This window comes from Natrix helvetica, assembly GCF_964273705.1.
Source record: "Natrix helvetica genome assembly, chromosome: 1".
In the NCBI taxonomy this organism is placed as follows: domain Eukaryota; kingdom Metazoa; phylum Chordata; class Lepidosauria; order Squamata; family Natricidae; genus Natrix; species Natrix helvetica.
The window spans coordinates 257,970,537-257,995,251 of record NC_138548.1 but is presented as its reverse complement, the minus strand read 5'-3'; the positions used below and the strand labels follow the sequence as shown (position 1 = coordinate 257,995,251).

General features: G+C 40.9%; 1 protein-coding gene across 4 annotated transcripts in view; it reads left to right on the top strand.

Moving 5' to 3' along the window:
* Positions 1–4,041: 4,041 nt before the first annotated feature.
* Positions 4,042–24,715, top strand: part of FOXK2 (forkhead box K2) — a 44,910-nt gene continuing 24,236 nt past the window's right edge. Inside the window, exons 1-2 of one of the 4 annotated variants that reach the window (XM_081935123.1) lie at positions 4,042–4,147; positions 4,414–4,688. In XM_081935123.1, the coding sequence (XP_081791249.1) occupies positions 4,432–4,688 (257 nt within the window). In that variant the 5' untranslated portion in view covers positions 4,042–4,147; positions 4,414–4,431. Of the gene's footprint in view, positions 4,148–4,271; positions 4,689–5,242; positions 5,410–5,956; positions 6,004–24,715 lie in introns of those variants that run through there. The other 3 variants (XM_081935125.1, XM_081935124.1, XM_081935122.1) reach the window with 3 other exon arrangements.

Below are 24,715 nucleotides of genomic sequence, written 5' to 3'. Positions count from 1 at the left end.
ATGTGACTTCAGACACAAGGGTGCTTTTCAAAGGGCAACTGGACTTTCTTTGTTTTTTTCTTTGAGGGCATTTCACTTTTCATCCAAGAAGCTTCTTTAGTTCTGAAGAAGTCCACTTTTGAACTGAAGAACCTTCTTGGATGTGAAGTGAAATGTCTTCAAGCAAAAAACAAAGGAAACCCAGTTGCCTTTTGAAAAGCACCCTTGGACAATTATGAGCTAGATGACTGAGAATCTCCATAGACATGTGACTTCAGATATCTTCAGTGAACCAATACACCTGAGTTCATTGATACTCTATTGTGAATTCTTATTAGTAAAAACAACCTCTGAATTGCGGTATGTGTCTTAGGAAAAAAAGTTATTTTAGAACAGGGCTATTTTGGTATTGTAGAGTGCAATTTATTTTCCTGGCATTGTTCAGCAATTTAATTTATTAAGTAAAGAATTGATTTCTGGAATTTCAGATGATTGCCATGCATTCTATCGCAGTAATGCTTTTAGAATGAACTTAGGAGACCATAAAACAATTTTAAAACTTATTTACATACAGATGCTACTATCAAAACTGTTAATATTTGCTCATTTGCTTCAGGATTAATGGAAGGTTAACAGTAAATCAGTAAAACAAAGACATGTCTTAGAATGCATAAATCCTTGCATGTTAATAAAGGAAACAGGTAATTAAACATTTATCTATTTATTTGAAATACTTATATGGCTGCTCATTTTATGCACCATAATCCTGGGTAGTTGAAAAAACAATAAAATACCAAAACATGAAACCTTAATAAAAATTGCTAATACATCAATACATCAGCATTCTGTATTACTAATCTCCATCCTCAATATGTTCCAATGCTAGTAGTTTAAATTTAACAAAGTACCACCATCACTGAAATCCATCTGGTACTTGAATCTTATTACAGTGCTGCAAATTGTGTTGACAAGGGCCAACATTACGTAATTGCCCTTCTGAATATTCCCATTCCTTTTCTTCAAAAAAAGATAAAACGGAGCTTGTAAAAAAAAAAGTATAATTCCACTCTGAATTGAAATTTCATTCTGCTGGAATCCAGGGCAAAGATCTAAAACAGGAATTTTCAAACTTTCAGGATGAAATGCCTGTGAGTTATAAAAGTATCTGTTCTCAGAGCTAGTCCTGTCACCCCATTGAGATAGATCCAGTCCGAAAATAGAGCCCACGATGACTATTGTACTGGAACTCCACCTTATTGTATGGGATACAACAACAGAATCTTGAAATGCTGTCTTTATAGTTTCCCTCTGCCTCTTCTATAGTATGCAGAATCAAGGCAGTTTTTTTAGAGTCTCTCTTTCTGACACTTCCTACTTCCCACGGGTTGGGATGTTATTTATTGCCTTTTTTGTCTGATAATGGCTGTTGCATACATTATCAACTTTTACAGTTTTTTTTACTGAATCTCATCAAGTTAGAGCAAAAGTCTTGGGTTCTGTGGAACACAGTTTAAAATAACTTGATCTAAAATAAAAAGTAAGAAATTTGCCAATTTGCCTTTTCTAAAATGGATTCCTTCCATTTCCATCACATAAAATATTTTTCTTTGAGCTGCACAGCAAACACTGATTATCAGTGGTAGTAAATAAATTACCTTAAGACAATCCACTGTAAAATGTCAGGAATTTTAAAATAAATATTTAAGTCTTCATTAATAGACACCATGGTATAAAATATACAAATGAGTCTTGTAATCAAACATAATTTTGAAGAACACGACTATTAAATTGACTACTGTAACATTCAGAATAGTCTGTTAACTGGGATGGTGTTTAACAAATATATCTCATTGATTTTGAACAAATACATAGCCTCCAATTAGTTCTGTACTCAGTTTGAAATATCTTCTCCCACTTAACCACAATGCTCTTGTGTATGGGTTACAGCAGTTGGTATTTTTCAGCTCATTTTAGATCATGAGTTGTTATGGAAAAAATATTATACAAGGAGTCCTGTTGGTCTATGGGATCAAAAATCCAAAGTCTTCATCTTGATGGATGAGATTTAGCTCCTTGGTCTTCTCTTCATCATTGCAAACATGTCAGAATCAACGAGTTGGAAGGGACTTTGGAGGTCTTCTACTCCAGTTAAACTTAAATTCTGATAGCATAGCTCAAAAAAAGGTAAAAGAAATCCACCCACACTGTCCTTTGTAAGCACAGATACTAAAGCTGAAGCTCAAATATTTTAGCAAGCTAATGAGAAGAGAGGATTGATTGGAAAAGACCCTGATGTTAAGAAAAATTGAAGGCAAAAGGATAAGAAGTCTGCAGAGGATGAGATGGTTAGATAGTGTCATTGATGCAATGAACATGAATTTGGGCAAATTTAGGCTACAGTGGAGGACGGAGGGGCCTGGCATGCTACTCTCTATGAGTTTGTGAAGAGCTGGACATGACTGAACAACAACATACTTTCAGAAAAAGTGCTCTGATATTTTGATGTGAGGATAAACAAGGGAAAATTCTTTCCATGTTTCCTTTCTTAGATTCATAGAATAGTGGACTATAAACATAAACGAAATAAATGCAGTTGATCAAATCAAAGGATCAGACTATCTTCTCCCCACCTCTTTCTCCTTTGTCCATCACACAAATAAAGGTCTTTCTGTTGATCCATCCTTCACCCAAGACAAACCAAGGATAGGATCTCCTGTGCTTTGGTTCCTGCTTTTGCTTCAAGATACTCTCTTGAAATCAACTATAATATTTTCAGTGTATTTTCAGAATTCCTTATTAAAATAACTTTTTGTTTAAACTTTCTGTAAACCATATTGTGTGCCCCTTTAAAAATGGTAAAGGTAAATAAATACAAATGTTTTGAAGTAAATAACAGATTTGGTGTATTGTACTAACCTCTGATCTTCAAAAAACTTGTGCGCTAAACTTGACTGAAAAAGTGAAACATGTCATTGTTCTGTTTAAGTTATGGTGTCTAAGAAAAGGATTTCCAAGATCTTATGCAGTTATCTTTTTCAAATCATCCTGTAAATGCCAAGGGAATCTGGGACTGTGAGAGCTGTAATAAAAGCTGAGTTTTATAATCTTGGTTATATCTGCTAGTTCTGAGGGATCCCTATCAAGGGAAAGTTGTTGATTTGCCAAATAGTTGATTTGCCAACCTTTAATTTGGTGAAACAGGGCACACTTTGAGGACTATCAACCTATTCTTAGAACTAGAACAATATATATTGGGCTAAGACACATAAAGATGAACATATGCTTGAATAGGTATAATGTGCATAAAAGGTATATACTGTTCAGAGGGAATTAAAAATTTAAAAGTGCTTGTTAAGGGCTAATGGTTAAAATACTGCACAAAATATGTAATAGCAAATTTCATACAAAAAATGTGAACATGACAAAATATATGCCAATACATGCAGTTACTTTTTTTAGCTTAAAGGTGCAGAAAACTTTATGGATCGGTTTGAGTACCTCAGTACCTGCGACAGTGGCAGCGAGTGTATTTAAAGCAGTCAGTGTCAGTTGAGAAAGACTCAAAACTTCCTTTTGCAGTAAATAGCATCCTCTTTTACATTAATGCTAAACGTTAAAAGGGAATACTTGCATAAGCAGCCTTTTCCTTAGTCTGTTATACAGTATGAAAATGATTGCTACTGTTACGGTACCCTAATATGATAGAACAAATTCAGTATTATATATCTTGAAAAAAGCAAAATAAGGAGTGTTGATTCTTTTTGCTTAAGCAACTGAGAATCTACTTCCTCTGTCATGAGAGAATGCATGCGTGTATCTATAGAGGAATGAATTGAGAGCATTACATTAAGAAGTTTTTTAATTCCTTAGAATTCATTTATAGAGTTTTCCAGCATTTTTAAGGCTACTTCTTGCCGCAATAAATTTTCGCTACGGTATTACAGTACTAACCGCTTCTACCACTGTCCCACTCCAAATGATTACAAATCCACTCCATAGTTTCATTCCACCGCGTTGCCTGCCTGTCTCCAGTGCGGCACACTCTACCCTCGTTGCCTTGCGTAGATCCCGGTGACGCTTGTGAGTGGCGGACACCGAAAAGCTCCAAAGAGCGTGCAGCACGCTCATTGGCTAAGCCGGCCGCCTGTCTAGTGGAAGGGGGAATAGTGTGAGTGTGGGTTGCACGGTAGCGCTCTGCCGCTGTGTCTGTCGGTGTCTGGGGCCGACCCGGCGGGCGGTGTGGGGAATCGGGGAGGGGGGGAGGGCGCGCACGCGCGCGGGGGGGGAAACAGAGGGGGGGCTTCGGTCCCGCGCGCTGCCTCGGCCAAGATGGCGGCGGGGACGGCATCGGCGGCGGTGGCCCGGTTAGAGGGCCGCGAGTTCGAATACCTCATGAAAAAGCGCTCAGTAACCATCGGCCGCAACTCCTCGCAGGGCTCGGTGGACGTAAGCATGGGCCACTCCAGTTTCATCTCCCGGCGGCACCTGGAGATTTTCACTGCCCCGCCCGCTCAGGCCCCTGCCAACAGCGGTAGCGGCCCCGCCTTGACCCTCGCCGGCGATGGGACCGGGACTCAGTCGCCGCCTGTTGCCGCCAGCCCTTCGTCTGGCAGTGGCGATTTCTACCTGCGTTGCCTGGGCAAGAACGGCGTCTTCGTGGACGGAGTGTTCCAGCGCCGGGGGGCGCCACCGTTGCAGCTGCCCCGCGTGTGAGTGTGAGGCGGAGGGAGGGACTGACGGCGGGTGAGAGGTGGTGGTGGGGGAGCGTTGAGACACTCGTTCCGGCCAGGACCTTTCTTTTTGCCTGCCGGTCGCCGCTCCCGCCTTCCCGGCATGTTCGTCGGGTGGGTGTGGGGGGCGTGAGAGGGGAGCCCAAGGCGTTCCACGCCTCTCCGGGGACTCCAAGGCCGGAGGACCCCGCTGGTGGAGGAAGGAGCCTCGTTGTAGTGGCGGCAGCACTCCCACAAGGAGGCTTGAAGGGTGTCCACAGCAGCAGCAGCAGCAGCACATGAGCCCCAAGCTGGGCTAGACATGGCGCTTAGTTGCTCTCTGTTTTGTTCAGGTCTGGGATCACAAGCGATTTATTGTGTGGGAAGCAACTCCTGTCGGGTTAAAAAAAAATCTTAGTTTCCCCGTCATGGTTGCAGTTATAGATAAATACTCCCCGCCTCCCATTCATTACCTAGAGTTGGGCCTCTAAGTTGTCTTCTAGACTGCACACATGATGCACGCACTTTGGTGTACTTTTCGAGGTGGTGGTGGGGCAGTATGAGAGGCCTGGTGTTTTCAAGAGAAAAATGCAGATGTACTTTCAGTATTCAAACAAGTATCTCCACACCGAGGATTTATCTTGTGGCTAAAAAGATTGTGGGTTTTAATTTTAGAAAAAGAAAAAGGAAAGGCTTAGAAAAGGGGCTGCTTTTTCTGTTGGTGAGAAAATATTTGTACATAGGTACTCTTAAAATAGAAAAGGCATTTCGCAAATACAGTAAGGACAATAAGCATACCTTGCTTATTAAAAGTTGATTAGGGAAGTGTTTATTCATGATGTCATATTAGTGTAGCTCAATGTGTTACTTGACTTTTGTAACTTTCCTTATGCAGGGGATGTCATTTATTGGAAAAGCCAGATATTCTGTTTTGTTTCCATTTGGATCAATTTAAAACAAATTAATAGGCAGAAATGTAAAGCCTCTCACTGTACTGCTTTGCATAGTCTACAGTTAGAAAAAGAGCATATCTTACAGTATTGAAATAAGGGATAATGCTATAATGTAAAATATATATATAAATTCAGTCATTCAGTAACGAACAAGTGAAATCTCAATGTTGAAACTTTAAATGTGTTTTTACAACTGTTCAGATTTGTCACAGTTACTCTGACCAGCTTTGAGAAAAAATGCCCTTGTGGTTCTAGTGATTTTTGAACTCTACTGTGTTTTGAACAACTTCTGCATTAAATCCTGTTGTCTTACAGATAACAACTCTGTGCAAAAGTCTTTTATGTATCTTGGATGTACCAATGTAAGGCATAGTATGAAACAAACTATTATATAATTATCTTTTATTATTATTTGTCCTATTGCACATAATATCTCACAGAATGATATATCTCTTAAAAGTAGTTCATTTGTCTTTCCACCCATTCCAAATTTGAAAACCTTACACTTGCTTGCAAGAACCTCCCCTCACAAAAGTATACACTTACTTTTTAAATTTTAAAATCTATTTACCTGCTGAATATTGGAATATTGATAATATGTTCCCGCACTGCAATTTTTTTTGAAAGATGGTTTTTGATAATTTAATCACTGTTTTGTTAACATATATCTTCTTTAAATATTATTGTTAGCTAAAAACATAGTTGCTAATTTATGATATGCAGTTCTATTCAAAGTAAAGTTGATGCTTACTGAAAACATTTTGAAGGTAAACCTTATAATTTCAAAATGCATTTTAATTGTGTTTACGTTTATAATCCATGTTTGTTATCCCAATATTACCCAAAAGAAATCCTTCTGAATTTATGACAGTTCTCCAAAGGAAAATTGAACAGAAAAAAATCATTTGTCTCTATCACTGTATTCTAGTGAACTCAAGCCAATACTTCCATTTAAAGCAAATTATTTGGGAGAAAAAATTAATATACACATTAACATAGCATTTTTGTGGATTGGCATTTTTCTAGTTTCAATTGTTGATGACTGTCAAATAACATACTTATTATGCATGATACCTTTTATAATAAAGAATCCTAATCTTGTTTAATTTTAGGATGAAGGCTTAGGTAATTTTGAAGTGTTCTTACTTAGGGACTTGAAATTCCATTCACTTAAGGTATTTGCCAAGATTTCATCTCTATGTTTATTGAAAATGCCCTGTTTAATAATTTACACATATTACATTCAGATTTAATAGGGTTTAATGCAATATTTTTATTTGGAAAAATATGTAAAATCCATACTGATTTTAATTTATTCAAAAAAATAGAATGCAGAAAATAACATCAGGGAACATATAACATGTAAGAGACAGTAAAAGAAAATATATATGATTTAGTTGAAAAGTTCTCTCCCTCTGTGTGTTTGTGTGCATACAGATATACACACATACATGCCATTATCAAATGTTTTTAATCTTTTATGTGATGGAAAGTAATGTCTTGAAATATAGAACATGGAGTTAAACATGTTCTGTAGATAATAAAAGTTAAAATAATTATGTTAAGCCTTATGCTACTTTTAAAAGGAGGTATTTTCCATATGAAAAACCATGTGAAATTGTGAACCAGAATGGTGATTTGTATATGCCATTTATATTAATTATAAGAAATTTATACTACCATGGATTATAGTTAGTTGCTTTATCTTAAATAAGCTTTTTACTCCTTTCCACATAGTTTTTAAATTTTCTTATTTAACAGTGTGAATTAAGAACTTTATGTTGGTATAGCAATTGGATTTTCAGTGATTAAAATAATAGCAGGATTTGTTTTGAAATAAAGGCTACTAAGTAGTGGTTAAAATGTGGAGCTTTGATCTGCCACAATTTTTGTAGAATTCTACAGTTGAGGTTATCAGTGGGGTATGAGAATAGTATGCAGTTTTTGTAAATTTAGAACTTTCAAATTGCAGCTGTTTGATGAAACCCGTGATGTTTCATCTTGAGCAAACATTTGGCTTGCTAACAAATCCCTAATTAACAAAGTGGGTTTAACTGGTACTCTTACTTAAGAAGATTGGGATTGATAATTCTAGTCAGTACTTAACAATATTCAGATGAGGTCTCAAAATCCAGAGATTTAAAAATATAAATGTATTAAGCTGTTTCCCCCCATTTTCAGCTATGACATTGGTTTCTTTTCAGTTTACAGAGATAAGGGCTTGTAATATCTAGCATTCCAACAACTGAAAATAATTTTGTCTCAAAAATAAGCACTGATTAATCAGTAATGTCTTACATTAGATTTCTCTGCCCTTTAAAAAAAATCATTTTGTGCTTGTCACAATTTAGAAATTAACAGGGACATCACAGTAAAGTAACTCTATGCAAGACTCCTTAGCTACATTATTAACCTCAAAAAATTTGTATAGGTAGTCCTCAACTTAAAATCACTCACTTAGCGACCATTTAAGCTACAATGGACTCACCCTGGGCTATTTATGACTGCAATTCAAACTTACAATGGCCAATGGCCACCCACAGTCACATGATCATATTTTGAATGCTTGGCAGCTGGCTCTTATTTACGGCCATGAATTACTACCGCAAAAAAGGTCATAAAATCAGATATGGTCACATGTTGACCTGCTTAATGATTAGTATGACTTACAACTGTAATTCTATACTCAGTTATAGTAGTAAGTCAAGGACTCCCTATATATACAGAGTTGGGTTTTAATCAAGTAAAAATGCCTGCTTTACAGACAAAAATCAAGCAAGTTATTGGTTGAATTTCCTCGACATTATTACTATGCTTTATCTTAAATGAAACTATCCATATACTGTATTTCAAGGAAATAGTTCTTGGTTGAAATACAAATAATGTTTGGCTGCAGAGTGCAATATGTTTATTAGGATCAAAAGTTCTTTACTCCTGGGCAACTAAGGACCACTTTCTGCCATTTTTTTTTCTTCGTTGCAAGGAAAAATACGTTGATTAATAATGTAGTACACCATTAGAAAACCTTAACTGTACACTTTGGAATTTTGTACTCTTGATTTCAAGGAATGATTCCTTTCTTCCTCCTTCAGTTTCTTTTTTATCCAGATCCTATCTTAAATAGAAGCTTGCCTGATATCAACTTTGTGATCTTTGCAGTACAGGTAGTACTCAATTTGCAGCCATTCATTTAGAGACTGTTTGAATTCACAACAGCATTGAAAAAAGTGATTTAAGACTGGTTTTCATACGACCATTTGCAGCATCTTTGTGGTCATGTGATCAAAATTTTGTAACTGACATGACAGTTACCCTGTTCCGGGTCATGTGATTACCATTTGCAACATTCCCAGCCAGCTTTTGACAAGCAAAGTCAAAGGGGGAATCCATATTTGCTTCATGACTACATGATTCACTTAACAACTGCAGAGGTTTGTTTAACAGTGATGGCAGAAAGGTTGTAAAATGGGGCAAAAATCAAATTTTGGGTTCAGTTGTGGTCATATGTTAAGGACTACCTATGCTAATTTAAAAATATTTTTCAGACTTTAAAAAAAGTTATTTTGTTTTTTCTATTTTAAATTACTTTTTCTGTGCGGCCCCTAGGGAATTTAAAATGAATGGCTGATATAAATCAGGGTGTCAAACTTGTGGCATCATGTTGTCGTCACGTGACATATCACGACTTTTCTTCCATTGCTAAAACGGGGGTGGGGATGGCCAGCACGTGACGCAACTGGCTTGCGGGCCTTGAGTTTGACACCCCTGGTATAAATTAAGAAATTTTATATGGTCTCTCAATTCACTCTGGGCTGCTTAGAAGGATAATGCCTCAATAGCCATACAATAAGCCCACATTATCCCTGGTGGCAACTATCAGACAAACCACTTGATGGGTTACATATCATTCTGGGGTCCCCAGACCAATTGGCAGAACTACGGTATGTTTTTAGGACCTTTGAGTGTCAGAGTGTGGGCCAATTCTATTTTTGCAGATCTTGATGTTCCACAGGGAAAGGAGTACCATAGATAAGGCTCTTCTGGTCCCAACAAGTTAGACCTCCTTAGGAGGCGGAACCCATAGCATTCCCTAACTCTCCACTCTGGTGTGCTGGGTAGATATGACTGGAGGAAGATGGTTCTTCAAACAACCTGGTCCCAAGCCATGTAGGGCTTGATAGTGACAACTAGCATCTTGAATTTGACCTGCAAGCAATATTGCTCCTCTATGAAAGATAATGTGCAAATTTAGGTTGCATAAAACCATGTGAGCTGCCATATTTTGAACCTACTGAAGGTTTTGGAAACTTTTCAACAGCAGCTCCATGTAGAGCAGCAGTTCTCAACCTGTGGGTCGCGACCCATTTGGGGGTCGAACGACCTTTTCACAGGGGTTGCTAAGACCATTGGAACTCTAAACTTTAGACTCCCCCTCGCGTTCCTCGAAATTCCCCGCGGATGGACTCGAGTCATCGCTGGCCGCGCAGAGTGTTGCTGCGGCTCCACGCCATGGAAAACATATCTGCGCGTGCACACCGCATACAATTACAGCCTTGGAGACTTCGTAATGGTGGGAAATTCTTCTCAGTCGCCCGGGCTTCTGCAGAAGCTGCTCTCCGAGGCTTTCCAAAGCTCTCTGAAGGTAAGAAGCGGCTGCCAGCGAAGCTCTCAGCGATGGCAAGAGTCCCGCCGCCGCACCAGATTCAGCAAAGTGGCTCAAGCAGCAACGGGACATGCTTGGGGAAGGGAGAGCCGGAACTGACTGCCCGGGACTGTTTCTGCGCCGCTGTAAAAATGTCTGTTTTCCAGCTGCAGGAGGGAAGGAAAGAAGCCAGTCTTTGGAAAGAACCTCCCTCTCCCTCCAGAGAGCCTATGGCGAAAGACAGGAGGGGGCAGGCTTCCCACTCCCTATTGGTCCCATTGTTGCCGGAGCTGCTTTTGCTGACTCCAGCATGGCGGTGGGACACTTGCCATCACTTTAGTGGCCCACCTTGTTTGCTAGTTCGGGCGGGTGGAGAAAGGAGGCATGCAATAGTCGAGGGCGAAGGTGGCAGGGGTGCTTTATCACAAGCCTCCTTTCTTCCTCTGCCCACCTGAGCAAAGAAGGCAGGCCACTAAACCGATGGCAAGAGTCCCACTGCCATGCTGGAGTCAGCAAAGGCAGCTCCAGCAACAATGGGACTAATAGGGGGTGGGAAATCCATGCAGAGGGAGGAATATGCATGCATTCCCCACCCCCTCTATTGGAAACAAGGGAACTGTCAGAAGAGGGCAGCACACGCCGCGTGGGCTTGTGCAGCAGCTGAAGAACAGGAGGTGAGGTGACCACACTGTGTGTGTGTGTGTGAGAGAGAGAGACAGGCAGGCAGACAGACAGACAGGCAGGCAGGCAGGCAGGCAGACAGACAGACGGACAAAGAGCCACACAGAGACAGAGAGAGAGAGAGAGAGAGAGAGAGAAAGAGAAAGAAAGAAAAAGAAAGAAAGAAAGAAAGAAAGAAAGAAAGAAAGAAAGAAAGAAAGAATGAATTGGTCGCTGTTTTGTTTTTTCTTTCCTTTTTTTCTTTTTAAAAGAAAGGCACTCTTTCCACTAAGAGCCAGGAGCCTGCTCTTAAACTTCCTAGACAAAATTTCACTTATTTGTAATTAGAAATAAATATTTCACATTATATAATTACATATTGTTTTCGTGATTGATCACTATGCTTTAATTATGTTCAATTTATAACAATAAAAATACACCCTGCATATCAGATATTTACATTACGATTCATAACTGTAGCAAAATAACAGTTATAGAGTAGCAACGAAAATAATTTTATGGTTGGGGGTCACCACAACATGAGGAACTGTAGTAAAGGGTCGCGGCATTAGGAAGGTTGAGAACTGCTGATGTAGAGCGTCTTGCAATAGTCAAGATGGGAGGTGACTAGCCTTTCATTTTGACTATTGTGATCAGGGATCGTTGGTCCAGGAAAGGACTTGTTAACTGACGTACAACTTGCAATTGTGCAGTGGCTCTCCTGGCCATGACAGCCACCTGTTCCTCAAATAGGAGTTGTAACCACCAGGAGAAACCTCAGATCATGCACCAGTGTCACCCCATCCAAGGCCAGAAATGGCAATTCTTCATAGACAAAGAATCCCAAACCCAGAGCAAATTATAGAATATATATATATATATATATATGTATGTATGTATGTATGTATGTGTGTGTGTGTGTGTGTGTATATATATATATATATATATATATATATATATATATATATATATATATATATATATATATATATATATATATATATATATATATATATTATAATGCATATAATTTTATTTAACAGTGTAACTTGGTTTGGTTTTTTTACTTAATGCACATAGTTCAATGTACTTTTATCAACATTGAAATATACATTACAGTTGGAAAAAATATATGTATATAACTACTTACGTAGATATAAGTAAATGATATGTGGCTATTAAATAGCACAATGAGATTAATTTTCAGTATATTTATTTATTATTTATTTATTTATTGCATTTATATTGCCACCTATTTGCCCATGGTGACTCAAGGCGGCTTACAGAATATAAGACCACATTTAAAACATTAAAAACTAACAAAAAGGATCAAATAAATTAATATAGTACAATATAACAAAATCTGTACCCCCCACCTCCCACCCACCCTGACCCCATGACAGCAAATTACACGAGCCATATACTTCGATTGTGACTGTTTATTTTTTTTTTCTGAGGAAAGGCATTCCATAGAGAGGATGTTATAGCAGAAAATGCCTTTTTGACTGCTGCAAATAAAAATTAGTAAAGTGCACCTGCATATCCTCTGGTGAATATAACAGTGTTTGGGTGCTAATACCAAAACTGATAACACGTGATCATTTTGCTATTGAATAATGCACTTATTTCAATTTCAAGACTTCAGATAAAAGTTGCTCCCAAAGGACGCATTATAATAATCAGAAGGTAAGATAATTACAGGTAGTTCTCACTTAACGACCACAGTTGGGTCCAAAAACTTCATCACTAAGCAATGCTGTAGTTAAGCAAAACATCTCATGTCTGTGACTTGCACTTTTGCTGTCAGCTTCTTTATTGATTCTGCTTTTCAAAAGCTGATTGTGAAGCTCTTGGTGGTGATCATGTGACCACGGGAATGCAAACACAGATGTAAATGCCTGAAATTTCCTGAATTTGCAATTGCCTGAATGCTAGTCTAATCATGTGGCCGCAGGGATGCTGTGATGGTCATAAACTCACGGACTGGTCATAAACTTACTCTACTTTTTTTGCACTGCTGTAACTTTGAACAATTGTTAAACAGGGCAGTTGTTAAGTGGGATCCCTTTAATGCATTTGATTAAGCTGGGTCCCCTTTATCATTGTACCAACTTAGCCAACCAGTAACAGTGATGATTTACTGAATTCTTCCAAGCTGTATACCTGTTGCTTTTGACAGGATTAAATCTAAGATACTGGTCTTGAACAAGACACTGAAATAAGATTTATACAGGCATTATAATTCAGTTTTCAGTTTTCACAGATGTTATTGATAGCATCATGACCCTCTTCTTCAGTGTCCAATATCAAACATGTATCAAGCGTGTGCAATATCAAGCATGTAAAACAGCACTGGGGACAAAATGGTGTTTGTGGTAACTCAATGCTATCAACTGTGAGGACAAGTAGAGAAAGTGTAAAATTGTATATAAGGTCAATAGCATCAAACACCATTACAAGATCAGGCAGAGATTGCAGTCCTTTTCTGGTAAGGATCATCCAGTTGAGCAACCAAGATATTTTTCTTCCAAAACCACACACACCAAAGGGATACTTGAGAAAATATTTCTTGTTACATAATTTCTGGTACTGGACCATTATTACTGTAGTATTTGCAGTCTCCAAGAATGAAGGAACTTTGCCTGGAGTGTGATGCCATCCATTCATAAATAACTAGCCTATGACTTTGCAGAAAGAAATCTATGGCCATAAATATTTAACAACTATTACTAGTACTCATTCCTTTTTAGAAGATCAACTGAGGCAGCATGTCATGCACATATGCTCTGACTCAATTGATTATGATCAGGTATGATACAATTTTTTTTAGAATGCATATGGTTTAAATCAAACTTCTTTCCTATGCTTTCGGAGTGCACCTGAAACTTCTCTCAGAATTGGGATAGATTGTGTGTTAGATATTTTACCTTAGTTTTCCTGAAATAGAGCAGGACAATTTATCTTCAGAACACTTAGAAAATATGTCACATAGGCATTATTGTGTCAGATGTTAATTTCAACATTAAGTGATAGAGTTCTGCTGTGTAAGTTACCTGAGGAAGTAGTGAAGGAAGCAGAATAAATGCTTTTACATATGTTTTGTTGAATTCCTGGCCATTTGCTGTTAATTTCATAATCCACTTTTCATTTTGTGCAGTAGCCCTCCATATGATAAGTAATTAGAATATTCAGTAATTGTATTAAGGTCTCCCTCTCCTTATCATCCCAAAGCTGAACAGATCATTCTATAATTTAGTTGATTCCATAAATCTCTGGAAGTAAATATGTCTGTCATAGCCCTGAAGAAAGAATGAATGCTGTAAACCCACAACTTCCACCAAAGGATTATCTGATCTTAAGATCTGTTACCTACATATCATCCATATCACATGTATCGGTAGAACTAGATTATATGCCTTGTCATTAATTTAATTTCATTTAATTTCATTCATACACGCGCACTCACTCACTCAATTAATTATAAATTGGAATATGCCCATGGATGCTATGAAATCCCAAATACAATACTGATGTACCTTAGGAACACTATTTTAATGTTCTGCAACACCGATATGCTTTGACTAATGGTAATGCAATAGTTTCATCTATCTCTACAACCTATCACCGGATGTGGTTTCAAAATACATAGAATCCCGGATAAGAGGTCTCATGGCATAATAAAATCTGATTAACACCATCTATAAACTCATCTGTGTTGATGCTTATAAACAGACTGGATTAAATTAAACCCATTTGATTTTGTCTCTTATTTATGGAAACCAAGTCAGCTTCCTTATTTACAGTTAATCCATAAATGATAAATTCTTACGATCTGTCCTAGCTATAAATTAACCACATTTTTATTCAGTTCCCATTTTTTATTCAGTTTTTGTTAACTTTTAATGTTTTCATTTTTAAATGGTTAGTGTTTTAAACATTTTAATTTTAAAAGTCCAGTGTCAGTCTGGCAAACGTGTGGTGGAGTTTGGCACAGAATTGCAGGAGGGAGGGCTCTTTTGCAAGAAACTAAGAGTTAAATCAGCCTTGAGTTCTTGGTATGCAGAAAAAGACCCAGAAGGGATTCTCTCTAAACTTTCACAAGGTTTATCTGATAGATGAGCATGCCTTAGTTTAGCTAAATTCCTGCCGATGGGCGAACAGCAATAAAGAAACTACAGGTAGTCCTTGACTTACAACCATTTCTTTAGTGACCATTCGAAGTTTCAGCGGCACTGAAAAAAGTGACTTATGACTGTTTTTCTCATTTACGACAGCTGCAGCATCCCCTTGGTTGTATGATCAAAATTTGGGTGTTTGACACTTGGCATGTATTTGTGGCAGTTGTGCTTTCCCTAGTCATGTGTTCACCATTTGCAACTTCGCAACTGTCTTCTGACAAGAAAAGTCAGTGGGGGAATCCATATTAATTTGATGATTTCATGATTCACTTAACAGCTGACAAAATGATCATAAAGTGGAGCAAAACTCACTTAATTGTCTTGCTTAGCAATGGAAATATTGGGCTCAATTGTGGTTGTAAGTCTGGTTGTACCATTTGTAACAGATCTGTCTGTCTGTCGACCTATTGATCTATCAATCTGGTTGTTCTTTGCATCCAACAAAAGGAACTTTTTGCAAAAGGGCTTTTTGGTATGCTACATTTCTGGGCTGCTAGGCACATCTTGATGTCAGTGAGAGACAATGGTGAGGTGGTGGAGTACAGATCGCAGAAAATAGATGGGTGGAAGAAATTGAAATGCTAGGGTGATTGGGTAGTTGTTATTAGTGTGACCAAATACTCATGATCATACACTCTTGTAAATAAAACACTTACCCCCAACCAACCGATAATACAAGTATCACATGATTGGTTAACTTAACTTGGTTCCTGGATGGTTCCATCCTAACTTTGAATAGTTGTAAGTTCAAGGCTATCTGTAGTGATTTCTGTACAGACTGTTTCCATTGAGATAAGTTTCCTCTTCAGTGTCATGAAGGAAATAAGGTTATTACAGTAGTCCTCGACCTATAACAGTTCATTTAGTGACCATTCTAAGTCACAACAGCACTGAAAACAGTGATTTATGATTGTTTTTCACACTTACGACCATTACAGCATCTCCATGGTCATGTGATTAAAATTCAAATGCTTGGCCACTGACTCATCTTTATGATAGTTGCAGTGTCCCAGTGTCATGTGATCCCACTTTGTGACCTTTTACCAAGCAAAATCAACAGGGAAGCCAGACTCACATAACAACTGTGTTGCTAACTTAACAATTGCAGTGATTCACTTAACAATTGTGGCAAGAAAGGTTGTAAAATGGGGCAAAGCTCATTTAACACATATCTCACTTAGCAACAAAAATTTTGTGCTGAAGTGTGTTCATAAGTCGAGGACTACCTGTATTTCATTGAAAGGAAGTTCAGAGAAAAATCTCAGTTGTCAGAAATGTTTAATCAACCTAGATCTGATTTCTTGTACAGTCAGTAATACTGTATGGATTTATTTACTTATTTACTTACCTACTTACTAACTAATATTTTAATACTAGATAATTGTTTTCCCAAATTATAAAAGCAATACAGATATGTATATCCTTAAAAAATCTTTAAAAGTAAGTGAGAGGAGAGAGATCAGTTTCTCAAGACCAGAGAGAAGCGATGAGTAGTATGTTGGCATTTACATGCTGGCAGTCAGATCAGGCTGGCCTGATGTTTCTTGCTGGAACACTTGCTTGAATAGTAATTCGTAGCTCTTGTTTCTTTAGCTGTTGGATGTGGCCAGAATTGCTGGAGGGAACAAATGGAGCCAAGGTATGCTGCTCTTCACTTTTCAAGTTGGTAGGAACTGAATGTTCTATCTGGCAGGGAAACTTTATGTAGCTGATCCTCTAGTTGGTTATATTCGCATGACATTCTTGACGGAGTTATCTTGCCCTAGTTAAATTATTCTTACCATGTGCCAATGTTATACTAGTGCAGGTTAATTAATTAGTTATCACAGTTTTCAGTCTTTTTAGCTGATATGAAGCACATTTATGACTTTTAAAAATTGTACCCTTCCAGAGTGGACTTCTGTGCTTTTTAAAAAATTCAGAATGGCATGATCACTGTAGATGGATCAGATGATGTTAGAGTGTCCTATTCTCTCCCATTCATTCCTGCTTTATTTTATTGTCCTTTATGACTGTGTGATGACAGATGAATTTTTGTGAGTCCCTCTTGGGTTTTTGTATCTGTCATGAATGTCTGAAGATTTCATTAACTGTATGATCATGTAACCCTATCCTAGGGCATGAGGTCCTTGCTATTCATGGCTTTGTTATAGTTTCATTAGACTACTGCCACATAAACGGGGCTACTTTTAAAGACCATCTGGAGATTTTATTTGACCCAAAATGCAGCAGCTCATGTATTACCCAGCATTCATCAGAGCTCATTAACTTTCTAATGAGCCCTACATTAGGTTCTAGGTGCAATTTAAAGTGCAAATATTAACCTATACAGTTTTTGTGGCTTGGCATCTTGCTACCTTCAGAATCACTTTCACTGAATTGACCTAACTTATTTGATCTTGTGAGGAAAAGCAGTTAGTGGTTAGTGGAGAGATGTGCCCAGAGTCACTGCTTTTATGTAGCAGCTCTGGCATTCTGGAATGGTCTCCTATTGGAAGTTAGACTAGCCCCAGCTTTATTTGCCTAGTGGAAACAGCTGAAGACAGAACACTTCTGGAGGTGTTTTGAGGCTTAATGCTTGTCTTTTGAGAGGGTTGCATGTTTGGATTTTGGGGCAGCGTTGTGTGCTTTATGCTTTTGAGTGAAACTATTGAGAAAGCATGGTGAGATGATGCTCAGTGTGAAATATGATTGTATCAAGATTTAGACTAGAATTTATATCTGTTCCTTGCATCTCTTTAAGAAGAAATTATGTTGCCTAAATGGTGATGCGTATCCTAATAAATAGGCCTTCAGGGCCCTCCAGAGTTGTAATCAACTGGACTTGGTGGTTGAACAATGAGCCTATCTAGCTTGCTTCAGTCCTATTCTTCACTTGTCTGCTTTATGGTCTGGCAGTATTATTTTTTTCCTGTGTGAAGGCATACTGTATCATTGGGACATGAGCGTCATTAGTACAGAATTCACAGTCAACAGCATTTCTTTATTCTAGTGACTTGCATCCTATATGCAGACTGTAAGCCAAATTGTCAACTATCATATGAAGTCTGGTTTACTAGTCCAATAGTTGTTACATTGAAAACTTTTTGTACATTGATACAAAGGTCTCTAGAGAGTCCAGCATATAAAGACAATAAAGAGTATCACATTATGTTACTGAACATAAAAATGCTTAATAAAAAGAATTCTGTAGACCATGGTAATAGTTCAGAAGGCTCAAAGCAACCAGGGGCTTGAAAAGGATATCCACCTGTTGATGTTCCTGCTAATTCCCCCACCTTGAATCTTCCACCAGAAGAATCTCCATCTGTAGGGGAGGAGGGCGATTTTGGGTTCTCTCCTAACCCCTCTAGGGCATCTCCCAGGTCCTTAGCCTCATCTCTAGAGGAGGAATACATGGAGGAGGCTTGTTCCCTGTTGGAAGAGGAAATTCCCTCTCCTGGGCCTGTAGCCAGGGATTTACCCCAGAACCAAGATCCCACTCCTGAACTGACCCCAGCCATGAAGGAGGTGGTTGCAAGGGCTATCTCAGGGGATTGCTGATGGCATCCAGCAATTGGGCCTTTCCTTGCCTCTCCCAGGCCAAACCAAAGCCAAAGCGAGGGTTGTTGAGCCCCCACAACAAGAGGGTCTCCCCTCCTGCCTCCTTGGCTATCAGCGAAGCCTCTGACATGGAGAAGGACGGTCAGGATGCCCCAGATTTGTCAGAGGACGAGAACCCAACCCCCGACATTTCCGCCTTCTCGGGGTTATTCAAGCCCTCTATGTTTCGGCCCATTCTCACCAAGGCTAGGGCCTCCTCTGTTCAGATGGGGCTTCCTGTGCAATCTGATAAGAATTCTGTCGAACAGGGCAATAAGACAACCGCTGGGTCTCAGGATCTAGGGGCAGGGCTGTTCAAGGAAACCACCCCTCCTCAGGAGTTGGTCCCTGCTCCATAGTTATTTCTGGATATTATACAACATCAGTGAGCCCAGCTGGGCTCCATGGCTAATCCCAGTGCGGTGGACAAGAAGCTTTATTCTATGGAAGCAGGCATGGAGGATCTCCTGAAGCTTCCCCAGGTTGATGACCCCATAGTGGCCCTAATCTCAAATTCGATCCTCCCAGCTGACCTGCTGGAAGGACTCAAAGCTGAGGATAGGGCGGAGAAAGCCTGTCACAAGACTCATATCGCCATAGCGTGGGCCATGAAGGCTTCCTCCTCTCTTTCTATTCGGTAGGGCGGCCCTATTTTGGCTGTGCAAATTGCTGTCCAATCTCCCAGCTGGCGACGTCAGGTCGTGCCAAGATGTCAACAAAATAATTGCAGCGGTCGAGTACTTGGCCGACGCGTCGCTTAACGCCACCAAATTCTCAGCTAGAGCCCTTGCCTCCAATGTGACCTTGCGTCGCCTGCTGTGGCTTCGTCACTGGCAGGCGGACATGAAGGCAAAGTGGAAGCTTGCTTCCCTTCCCTTCAAGGGAGGGAAGTTTTTTGGGGAGGCCTTAGATTCTGTTTGAGTCCAAGGATAAGTGCAAGGTCTTGCCGGCTGTTACCAAAAAGCCGGGCCGAAAAGGGCAGCCGTTTTTTTTCTTAGGCAGCCCTTTCGAAATGCCCCCTCTACCTCTGGGGGATACACTAGGCCTTACACCCAGTTGCAGGACCGCTCCCACGAGAGGTTCTCGTTCAGGGACAAGAATAGGCAGCAGGGGAACCGCAGGTCCTTCCGAGGGGGGTATTCCAACCACTCCTTTCGGCGAACAAGTGACATCACCGGTCCCCTCCCATCGGGGGTCGTCTACAGTTGTATGCTGACCAATGGGAGGAGACAACAACGGACCCTTGGGCTCGGAACACGGTTCGGTACGGTCTGACCCTAGAGTTCCTTTCTATGCCCCTGCGGACCTTCATCCGCTGTCCCATTCCCAAATCGCCGCCCAAATGCCAGCTGATGCAGGTGGAGATCAGACATCTGCTGGAGATAGCGGCCATCGAGCAAGTACCCCCTGATCAGGAAGGCAGGGGGTTTTACTCGATCCTCTTCCTGGTGCCCAAGGCATCGGGGTGGTGGTTAAAGCAATGCTAGATCTCAAGAAGCTCAACATCCACCTAGCGTACAGGCGCTTCAAAATGCAATCACTCCAGACCATCTTGAGTTTTATCAGGCAGGGTGATCACATCACATCAATCGACTTGAAGGAGGCGTACTTGCATGTCCCCATTCACCCAGTGCATCGTCAGTTCTTGAGGTTCCAGTTTGCAGCCCGTCATTACCAGTACAAGGCCCTTCCCTTTGGCCTGTCATCGGCCCCAAGGATATTCACAAAGCTCCTGGCCACAGTTGCAGCGAATCTCTGATCCCGACCTGTATGACTCGTTTGCTACCTGGACGACATACTCCTACTGTCGTCATCCATCCCACAAGCGCATCGGGACCTCAATCTCACCATTCGCACCCTTGAACAGCACGGCTTTTCCGTCAACCAGGAAAAAAGTCACCTGACTCCACCCTCCAGAATTCAACATCTGGGCACAGTGATTGAGTCCGACATTTGCAAAGTCTTCCTCACGCAGCAACAAGTAGACAGCATAACCTTCCTTGCATGAACGCATCAGAACGTCAAGGTCAGCCTCCATCGTGAATCTATCCCAGCTTCTGGGGAAGCTGGTCTCATGCATTGCGGTAGTTCCCTGGGCTTGAGTTCCAGTGGTTCTTGCTTCTGATTCAATGTTGCAAGGCTAGCAATTCCAAGAGGATTGTGAACGTTTCTCCGAGAGTCAACACGTCGCTCAGATGGTGGCAGTCGCCGGCTCTGCAGAGGGGCTCCCTCTTCAAGGATCCAGAGCACCTGGTCATAACGACGGATGCCAGCCTGTATGGCTGGGGCGCCCATTTTCGGACTCACGTGGCACAGAGCAGATTGTCGCCAGCGGAGCTCGCCCACAATATAAATTGGCTGGAGCTCAGGGCAGCCAGGCTGGCGCTTTGCCAATTCTGCCAGCATGTCAAGGGTGCACACGTACTAATACTGACGGACAACATTGCCACCAAGGCGTACATAAACCATCAGGGCAGCACTCGATCGAAGGCTCTGATGTTGGATGCAGAGGCTCTCGGGCATTGGGCCGAACGCCACCTTGGATCACTGAAGGCGGATCACATCTCGGGGGAGGAGAACATAACTGCAGACTGGCTGAGCAGATCTACAATCAGCAACTCGGAATGGTGACTTCATTCATCCCTTTTTCACCAACTGCCCGAGAGATTCGGCCTTCCAGTGATAGATCTGTTTGCCAGTCCATTGAACACGCAGCTCCCTTGGTTCTTTTTGCGATTTCAGAGCTCCGGGGGGGAAGGGGTGGACACCCTTCGATGCTGCTGGCCTCCAGATCTCCTTTACGTCTTCCCGCCTCTCAACCTCATTCCCCGGGTGATCAAGAAGATCCTACTGTTAGGGGCTGAGGTGCTGCTGGTCGCACCCCATTGGCCGAGATGATCCTGGTTTGCCGACCTTGTCAAACTGTCAGTGACCAAATGCTGGCGCATTCCTCAGGAGCAGATCTCCCTCAGCCAGGGGGTCATTCAGCACCCAAACTCTCAGTGGCTCCAGTTGGCTGTCTGGCACTTGAGGGGGACCTCCTGAGGCAAGACAATTTCTTGGAAAAGGTCATCCGCACCATCCAGGCATCCAGACGTCCCTCCATGGTGCGTATCTATGACACGGCCTGGTCTGCCTTTTCATCCTGGTGCCTATCGCGTCAAATTGTCACCACAGCAGCAACTATTCCACAAATTCTTGACTTCCTTCAGGATGGATTGGACAAAGCTCTTGCCCCTAGCACCCTGCGGAGGCAGATGGCTGCTTTGGCCACCATCTTGTCCAAAGACCACACCACTCAGCAGACACCCCAGGGTTCGCAGTTTCCTGAAGGGAGCTACCAACGTACGTCCCCTGATGGTCCACCGGTACTCTACTTGGGACCTGGCAGTTGTTCTGCAGACATTGACCTCTGCTCCATTTGAACCACTTCGTTCCATCACCTTACGCCACTTATCATTTAAGACTGCCTTTCTAATTGCAATCACTTCGGCTCGCAGAATCTCTGAATTGGCGGCCGTGTGAGTCAGGGAGGACCTCTGCGTTGTGCATCCGGATATGGTCATTCTTCGTCTTAACCCTTCCTTCCTCCCAAAAGTTAACATCTTGTTTCACAGGTTGCAGGAGGTGATTCTCCCAGATTTTTGCCCACATCCCAGGCATCCCAGGAAGCGAGTTTGGCACAAGCTAGACGTAAGATGGGCAATCCGCATATACAGGAAAAAGACAGCCTCCTTCCGCAAGTCTGAATCCTTCTTTGTTTCCTTCCAGCCCGCTTCGATGGGCAAGAAGGTTTCCTTCTCGACTATTGGACGTTGGCTGCGTGCCTGCATAAAGCTGGCCTACGAACATCAGGCCCGGCTGGTTCCTCCTCACATCACCGCCCATTCCATGAGAAGCGCCGTAACCTCAGCTGCATGGGCAACGCAGGCGCCCATCAAGGAAATATGCAGTGCAGCTACTTGGACCTTGCCGTCCCCATTTATTTGTAACTACAAATTGGACTCCTTTGCAGCTGTGGAGGCCTCCTTTGGGAGGAGAGTCCTGGCGGCTCCAGACCAACAGGATTCCTCTGCTTCCCACCCTGGGACTATATAGCTTCGGTATGTCCCATGCGTGGACACTCCAAGCAGCGCCTAGGAGAATGACTGTTGGCTTACCCGAATGGTCGTTCTTTAGGTGCTGCGGGAATGTCCAACCCCACACGGGGGTAATCTGCAGAGCCGAGTCACCTCTCCTGACGACATAGTTCACCTTCTTACGACATCTTTCTGGACTCCACAACATCGTTTTTCAAACTGACCTTCAAAGGGAGCTGGAGGCATGGCTACACTAAAGATTTAAACTTAGTCCTTGGGCAGCAAGCTGAAGTTAACCCATGCTCGGACACTCCCGCTGCGCCTAGAGAACGACCATTCAGGTGAGCCAACGGTCATTCCCTTGCTCATATCATAGCCAGGCTGGGTTACTGCCCTGCAGTGGTGTCAGAGATCAGTTACTATTCCCTATGCTGGGACTCATCTCTACCCAAGGAGGGTAGGATTAGGCAGTAAGGTTGCCTTCCTTTTGGCAGTGACCACTGATAATAAGAAAAAGCAGGGTATGTGTGGAAAAGAACAGATCCTGTCTTAGCTATGATAGCACATTAGTACAGGTAGATTGTAGCTGTCTCTAAGGCTCTTGTACCTGAGTGTGGAACTGCCCTTTCTTATCACCCCAAGAACATTGGCCTCTGTGTCCAAGTTGAACCTAATGATCATTTCCATTTTTTTACATTCATCTATGATTCCTGGAAAAGATCGCAAATGTGCTGTCTCACTTCTGCGAATTGCTCTTTTCTTGTTTGTGCAGTATCTTGCCTTTTATTCTTCTAGACCACAGGGTAGCTCGTATTTCTTTTTGCTCCCTTCTTGTGTCCCTGTTAATCTGTCTCTCTTCGTTGCTTTTATCTTGAGTGCTATCTAACCTGTTATCTGTCCCTGGCTGTTGTAGTTTATTAATCATAGAGACCATGAGGAATTAGTTGCTTGTAAATTAGCTTTTCTAGTATTCATCTATGAATTCACATATATAGTAGTAGCCAAAATTGTGGAAACCTTTTGGGAAAAGTGTATTTTTTAGGTTTGATGACTAATAGCACCACTTTTTTTGGAGGACTACCATAAAATTATATATCAATGGAAAGATAATTTAATCAAGAATGTAATGCAACGAAGTTTGTTCAATTATCTGTATTCTATGAAAAGTTATAGCCAAATAATGTTTAATAAATATAATAAATATAACATTTAAACATAATAAATATAATAAATAAAAGCCACCTTTATCTCTCAAATAAAGGTTGAAGAGACTAAACTGGGCTAAACCCCATGTTACCTGGACAGAGGATATATAATTTTAGGGTACTACTAAAAAAAAGTGGTTTTATTAGCCATCAAACCTCAAAAATACTGTACACCTTTCCCAAAAGATTTCCATAATTTTGGCCACTACTGTATAAGTTCTGGACCTGTGCAAAAGCCTTTTTGGAATGTTAAATTACCTAGGATTTTCTGCAGAATCCCCACAGTGCAAATTAGTGTTTCCTTTTATTCTTCTCAGTTCCAGAGAATACCAGATCAAAAGAAAACTGAACAATTTTGAAACTGAATGGATAGTGCAGGGGGTTATATGAATTAATACTTCTATGTTAACCAAGTAGGTAAAATAGGTTTTTAAAGTGATGATCAGCTGTGCTTGTTGAACATTAACTAGGGGGAGAGGGAGCAAATTGTATGTCAAAAAAAAGTTAGCATAGCATAGCATAGCATGTTTGAAAAGGTATGATTTCACATTGATTGTAGGAAATGTAGCTGAAATAATATACTGTACAGATCAAAAAACAAGTGCCCTGAAACAGTGCTTCCCATTCCTGGGTAAATTATCCAAAATAAGATAAAAGTGGTATTTCGTTGGGTAATGACACACAAACCCATTACCAAATCACAACAGGGACATTTAAATTTAATTAAA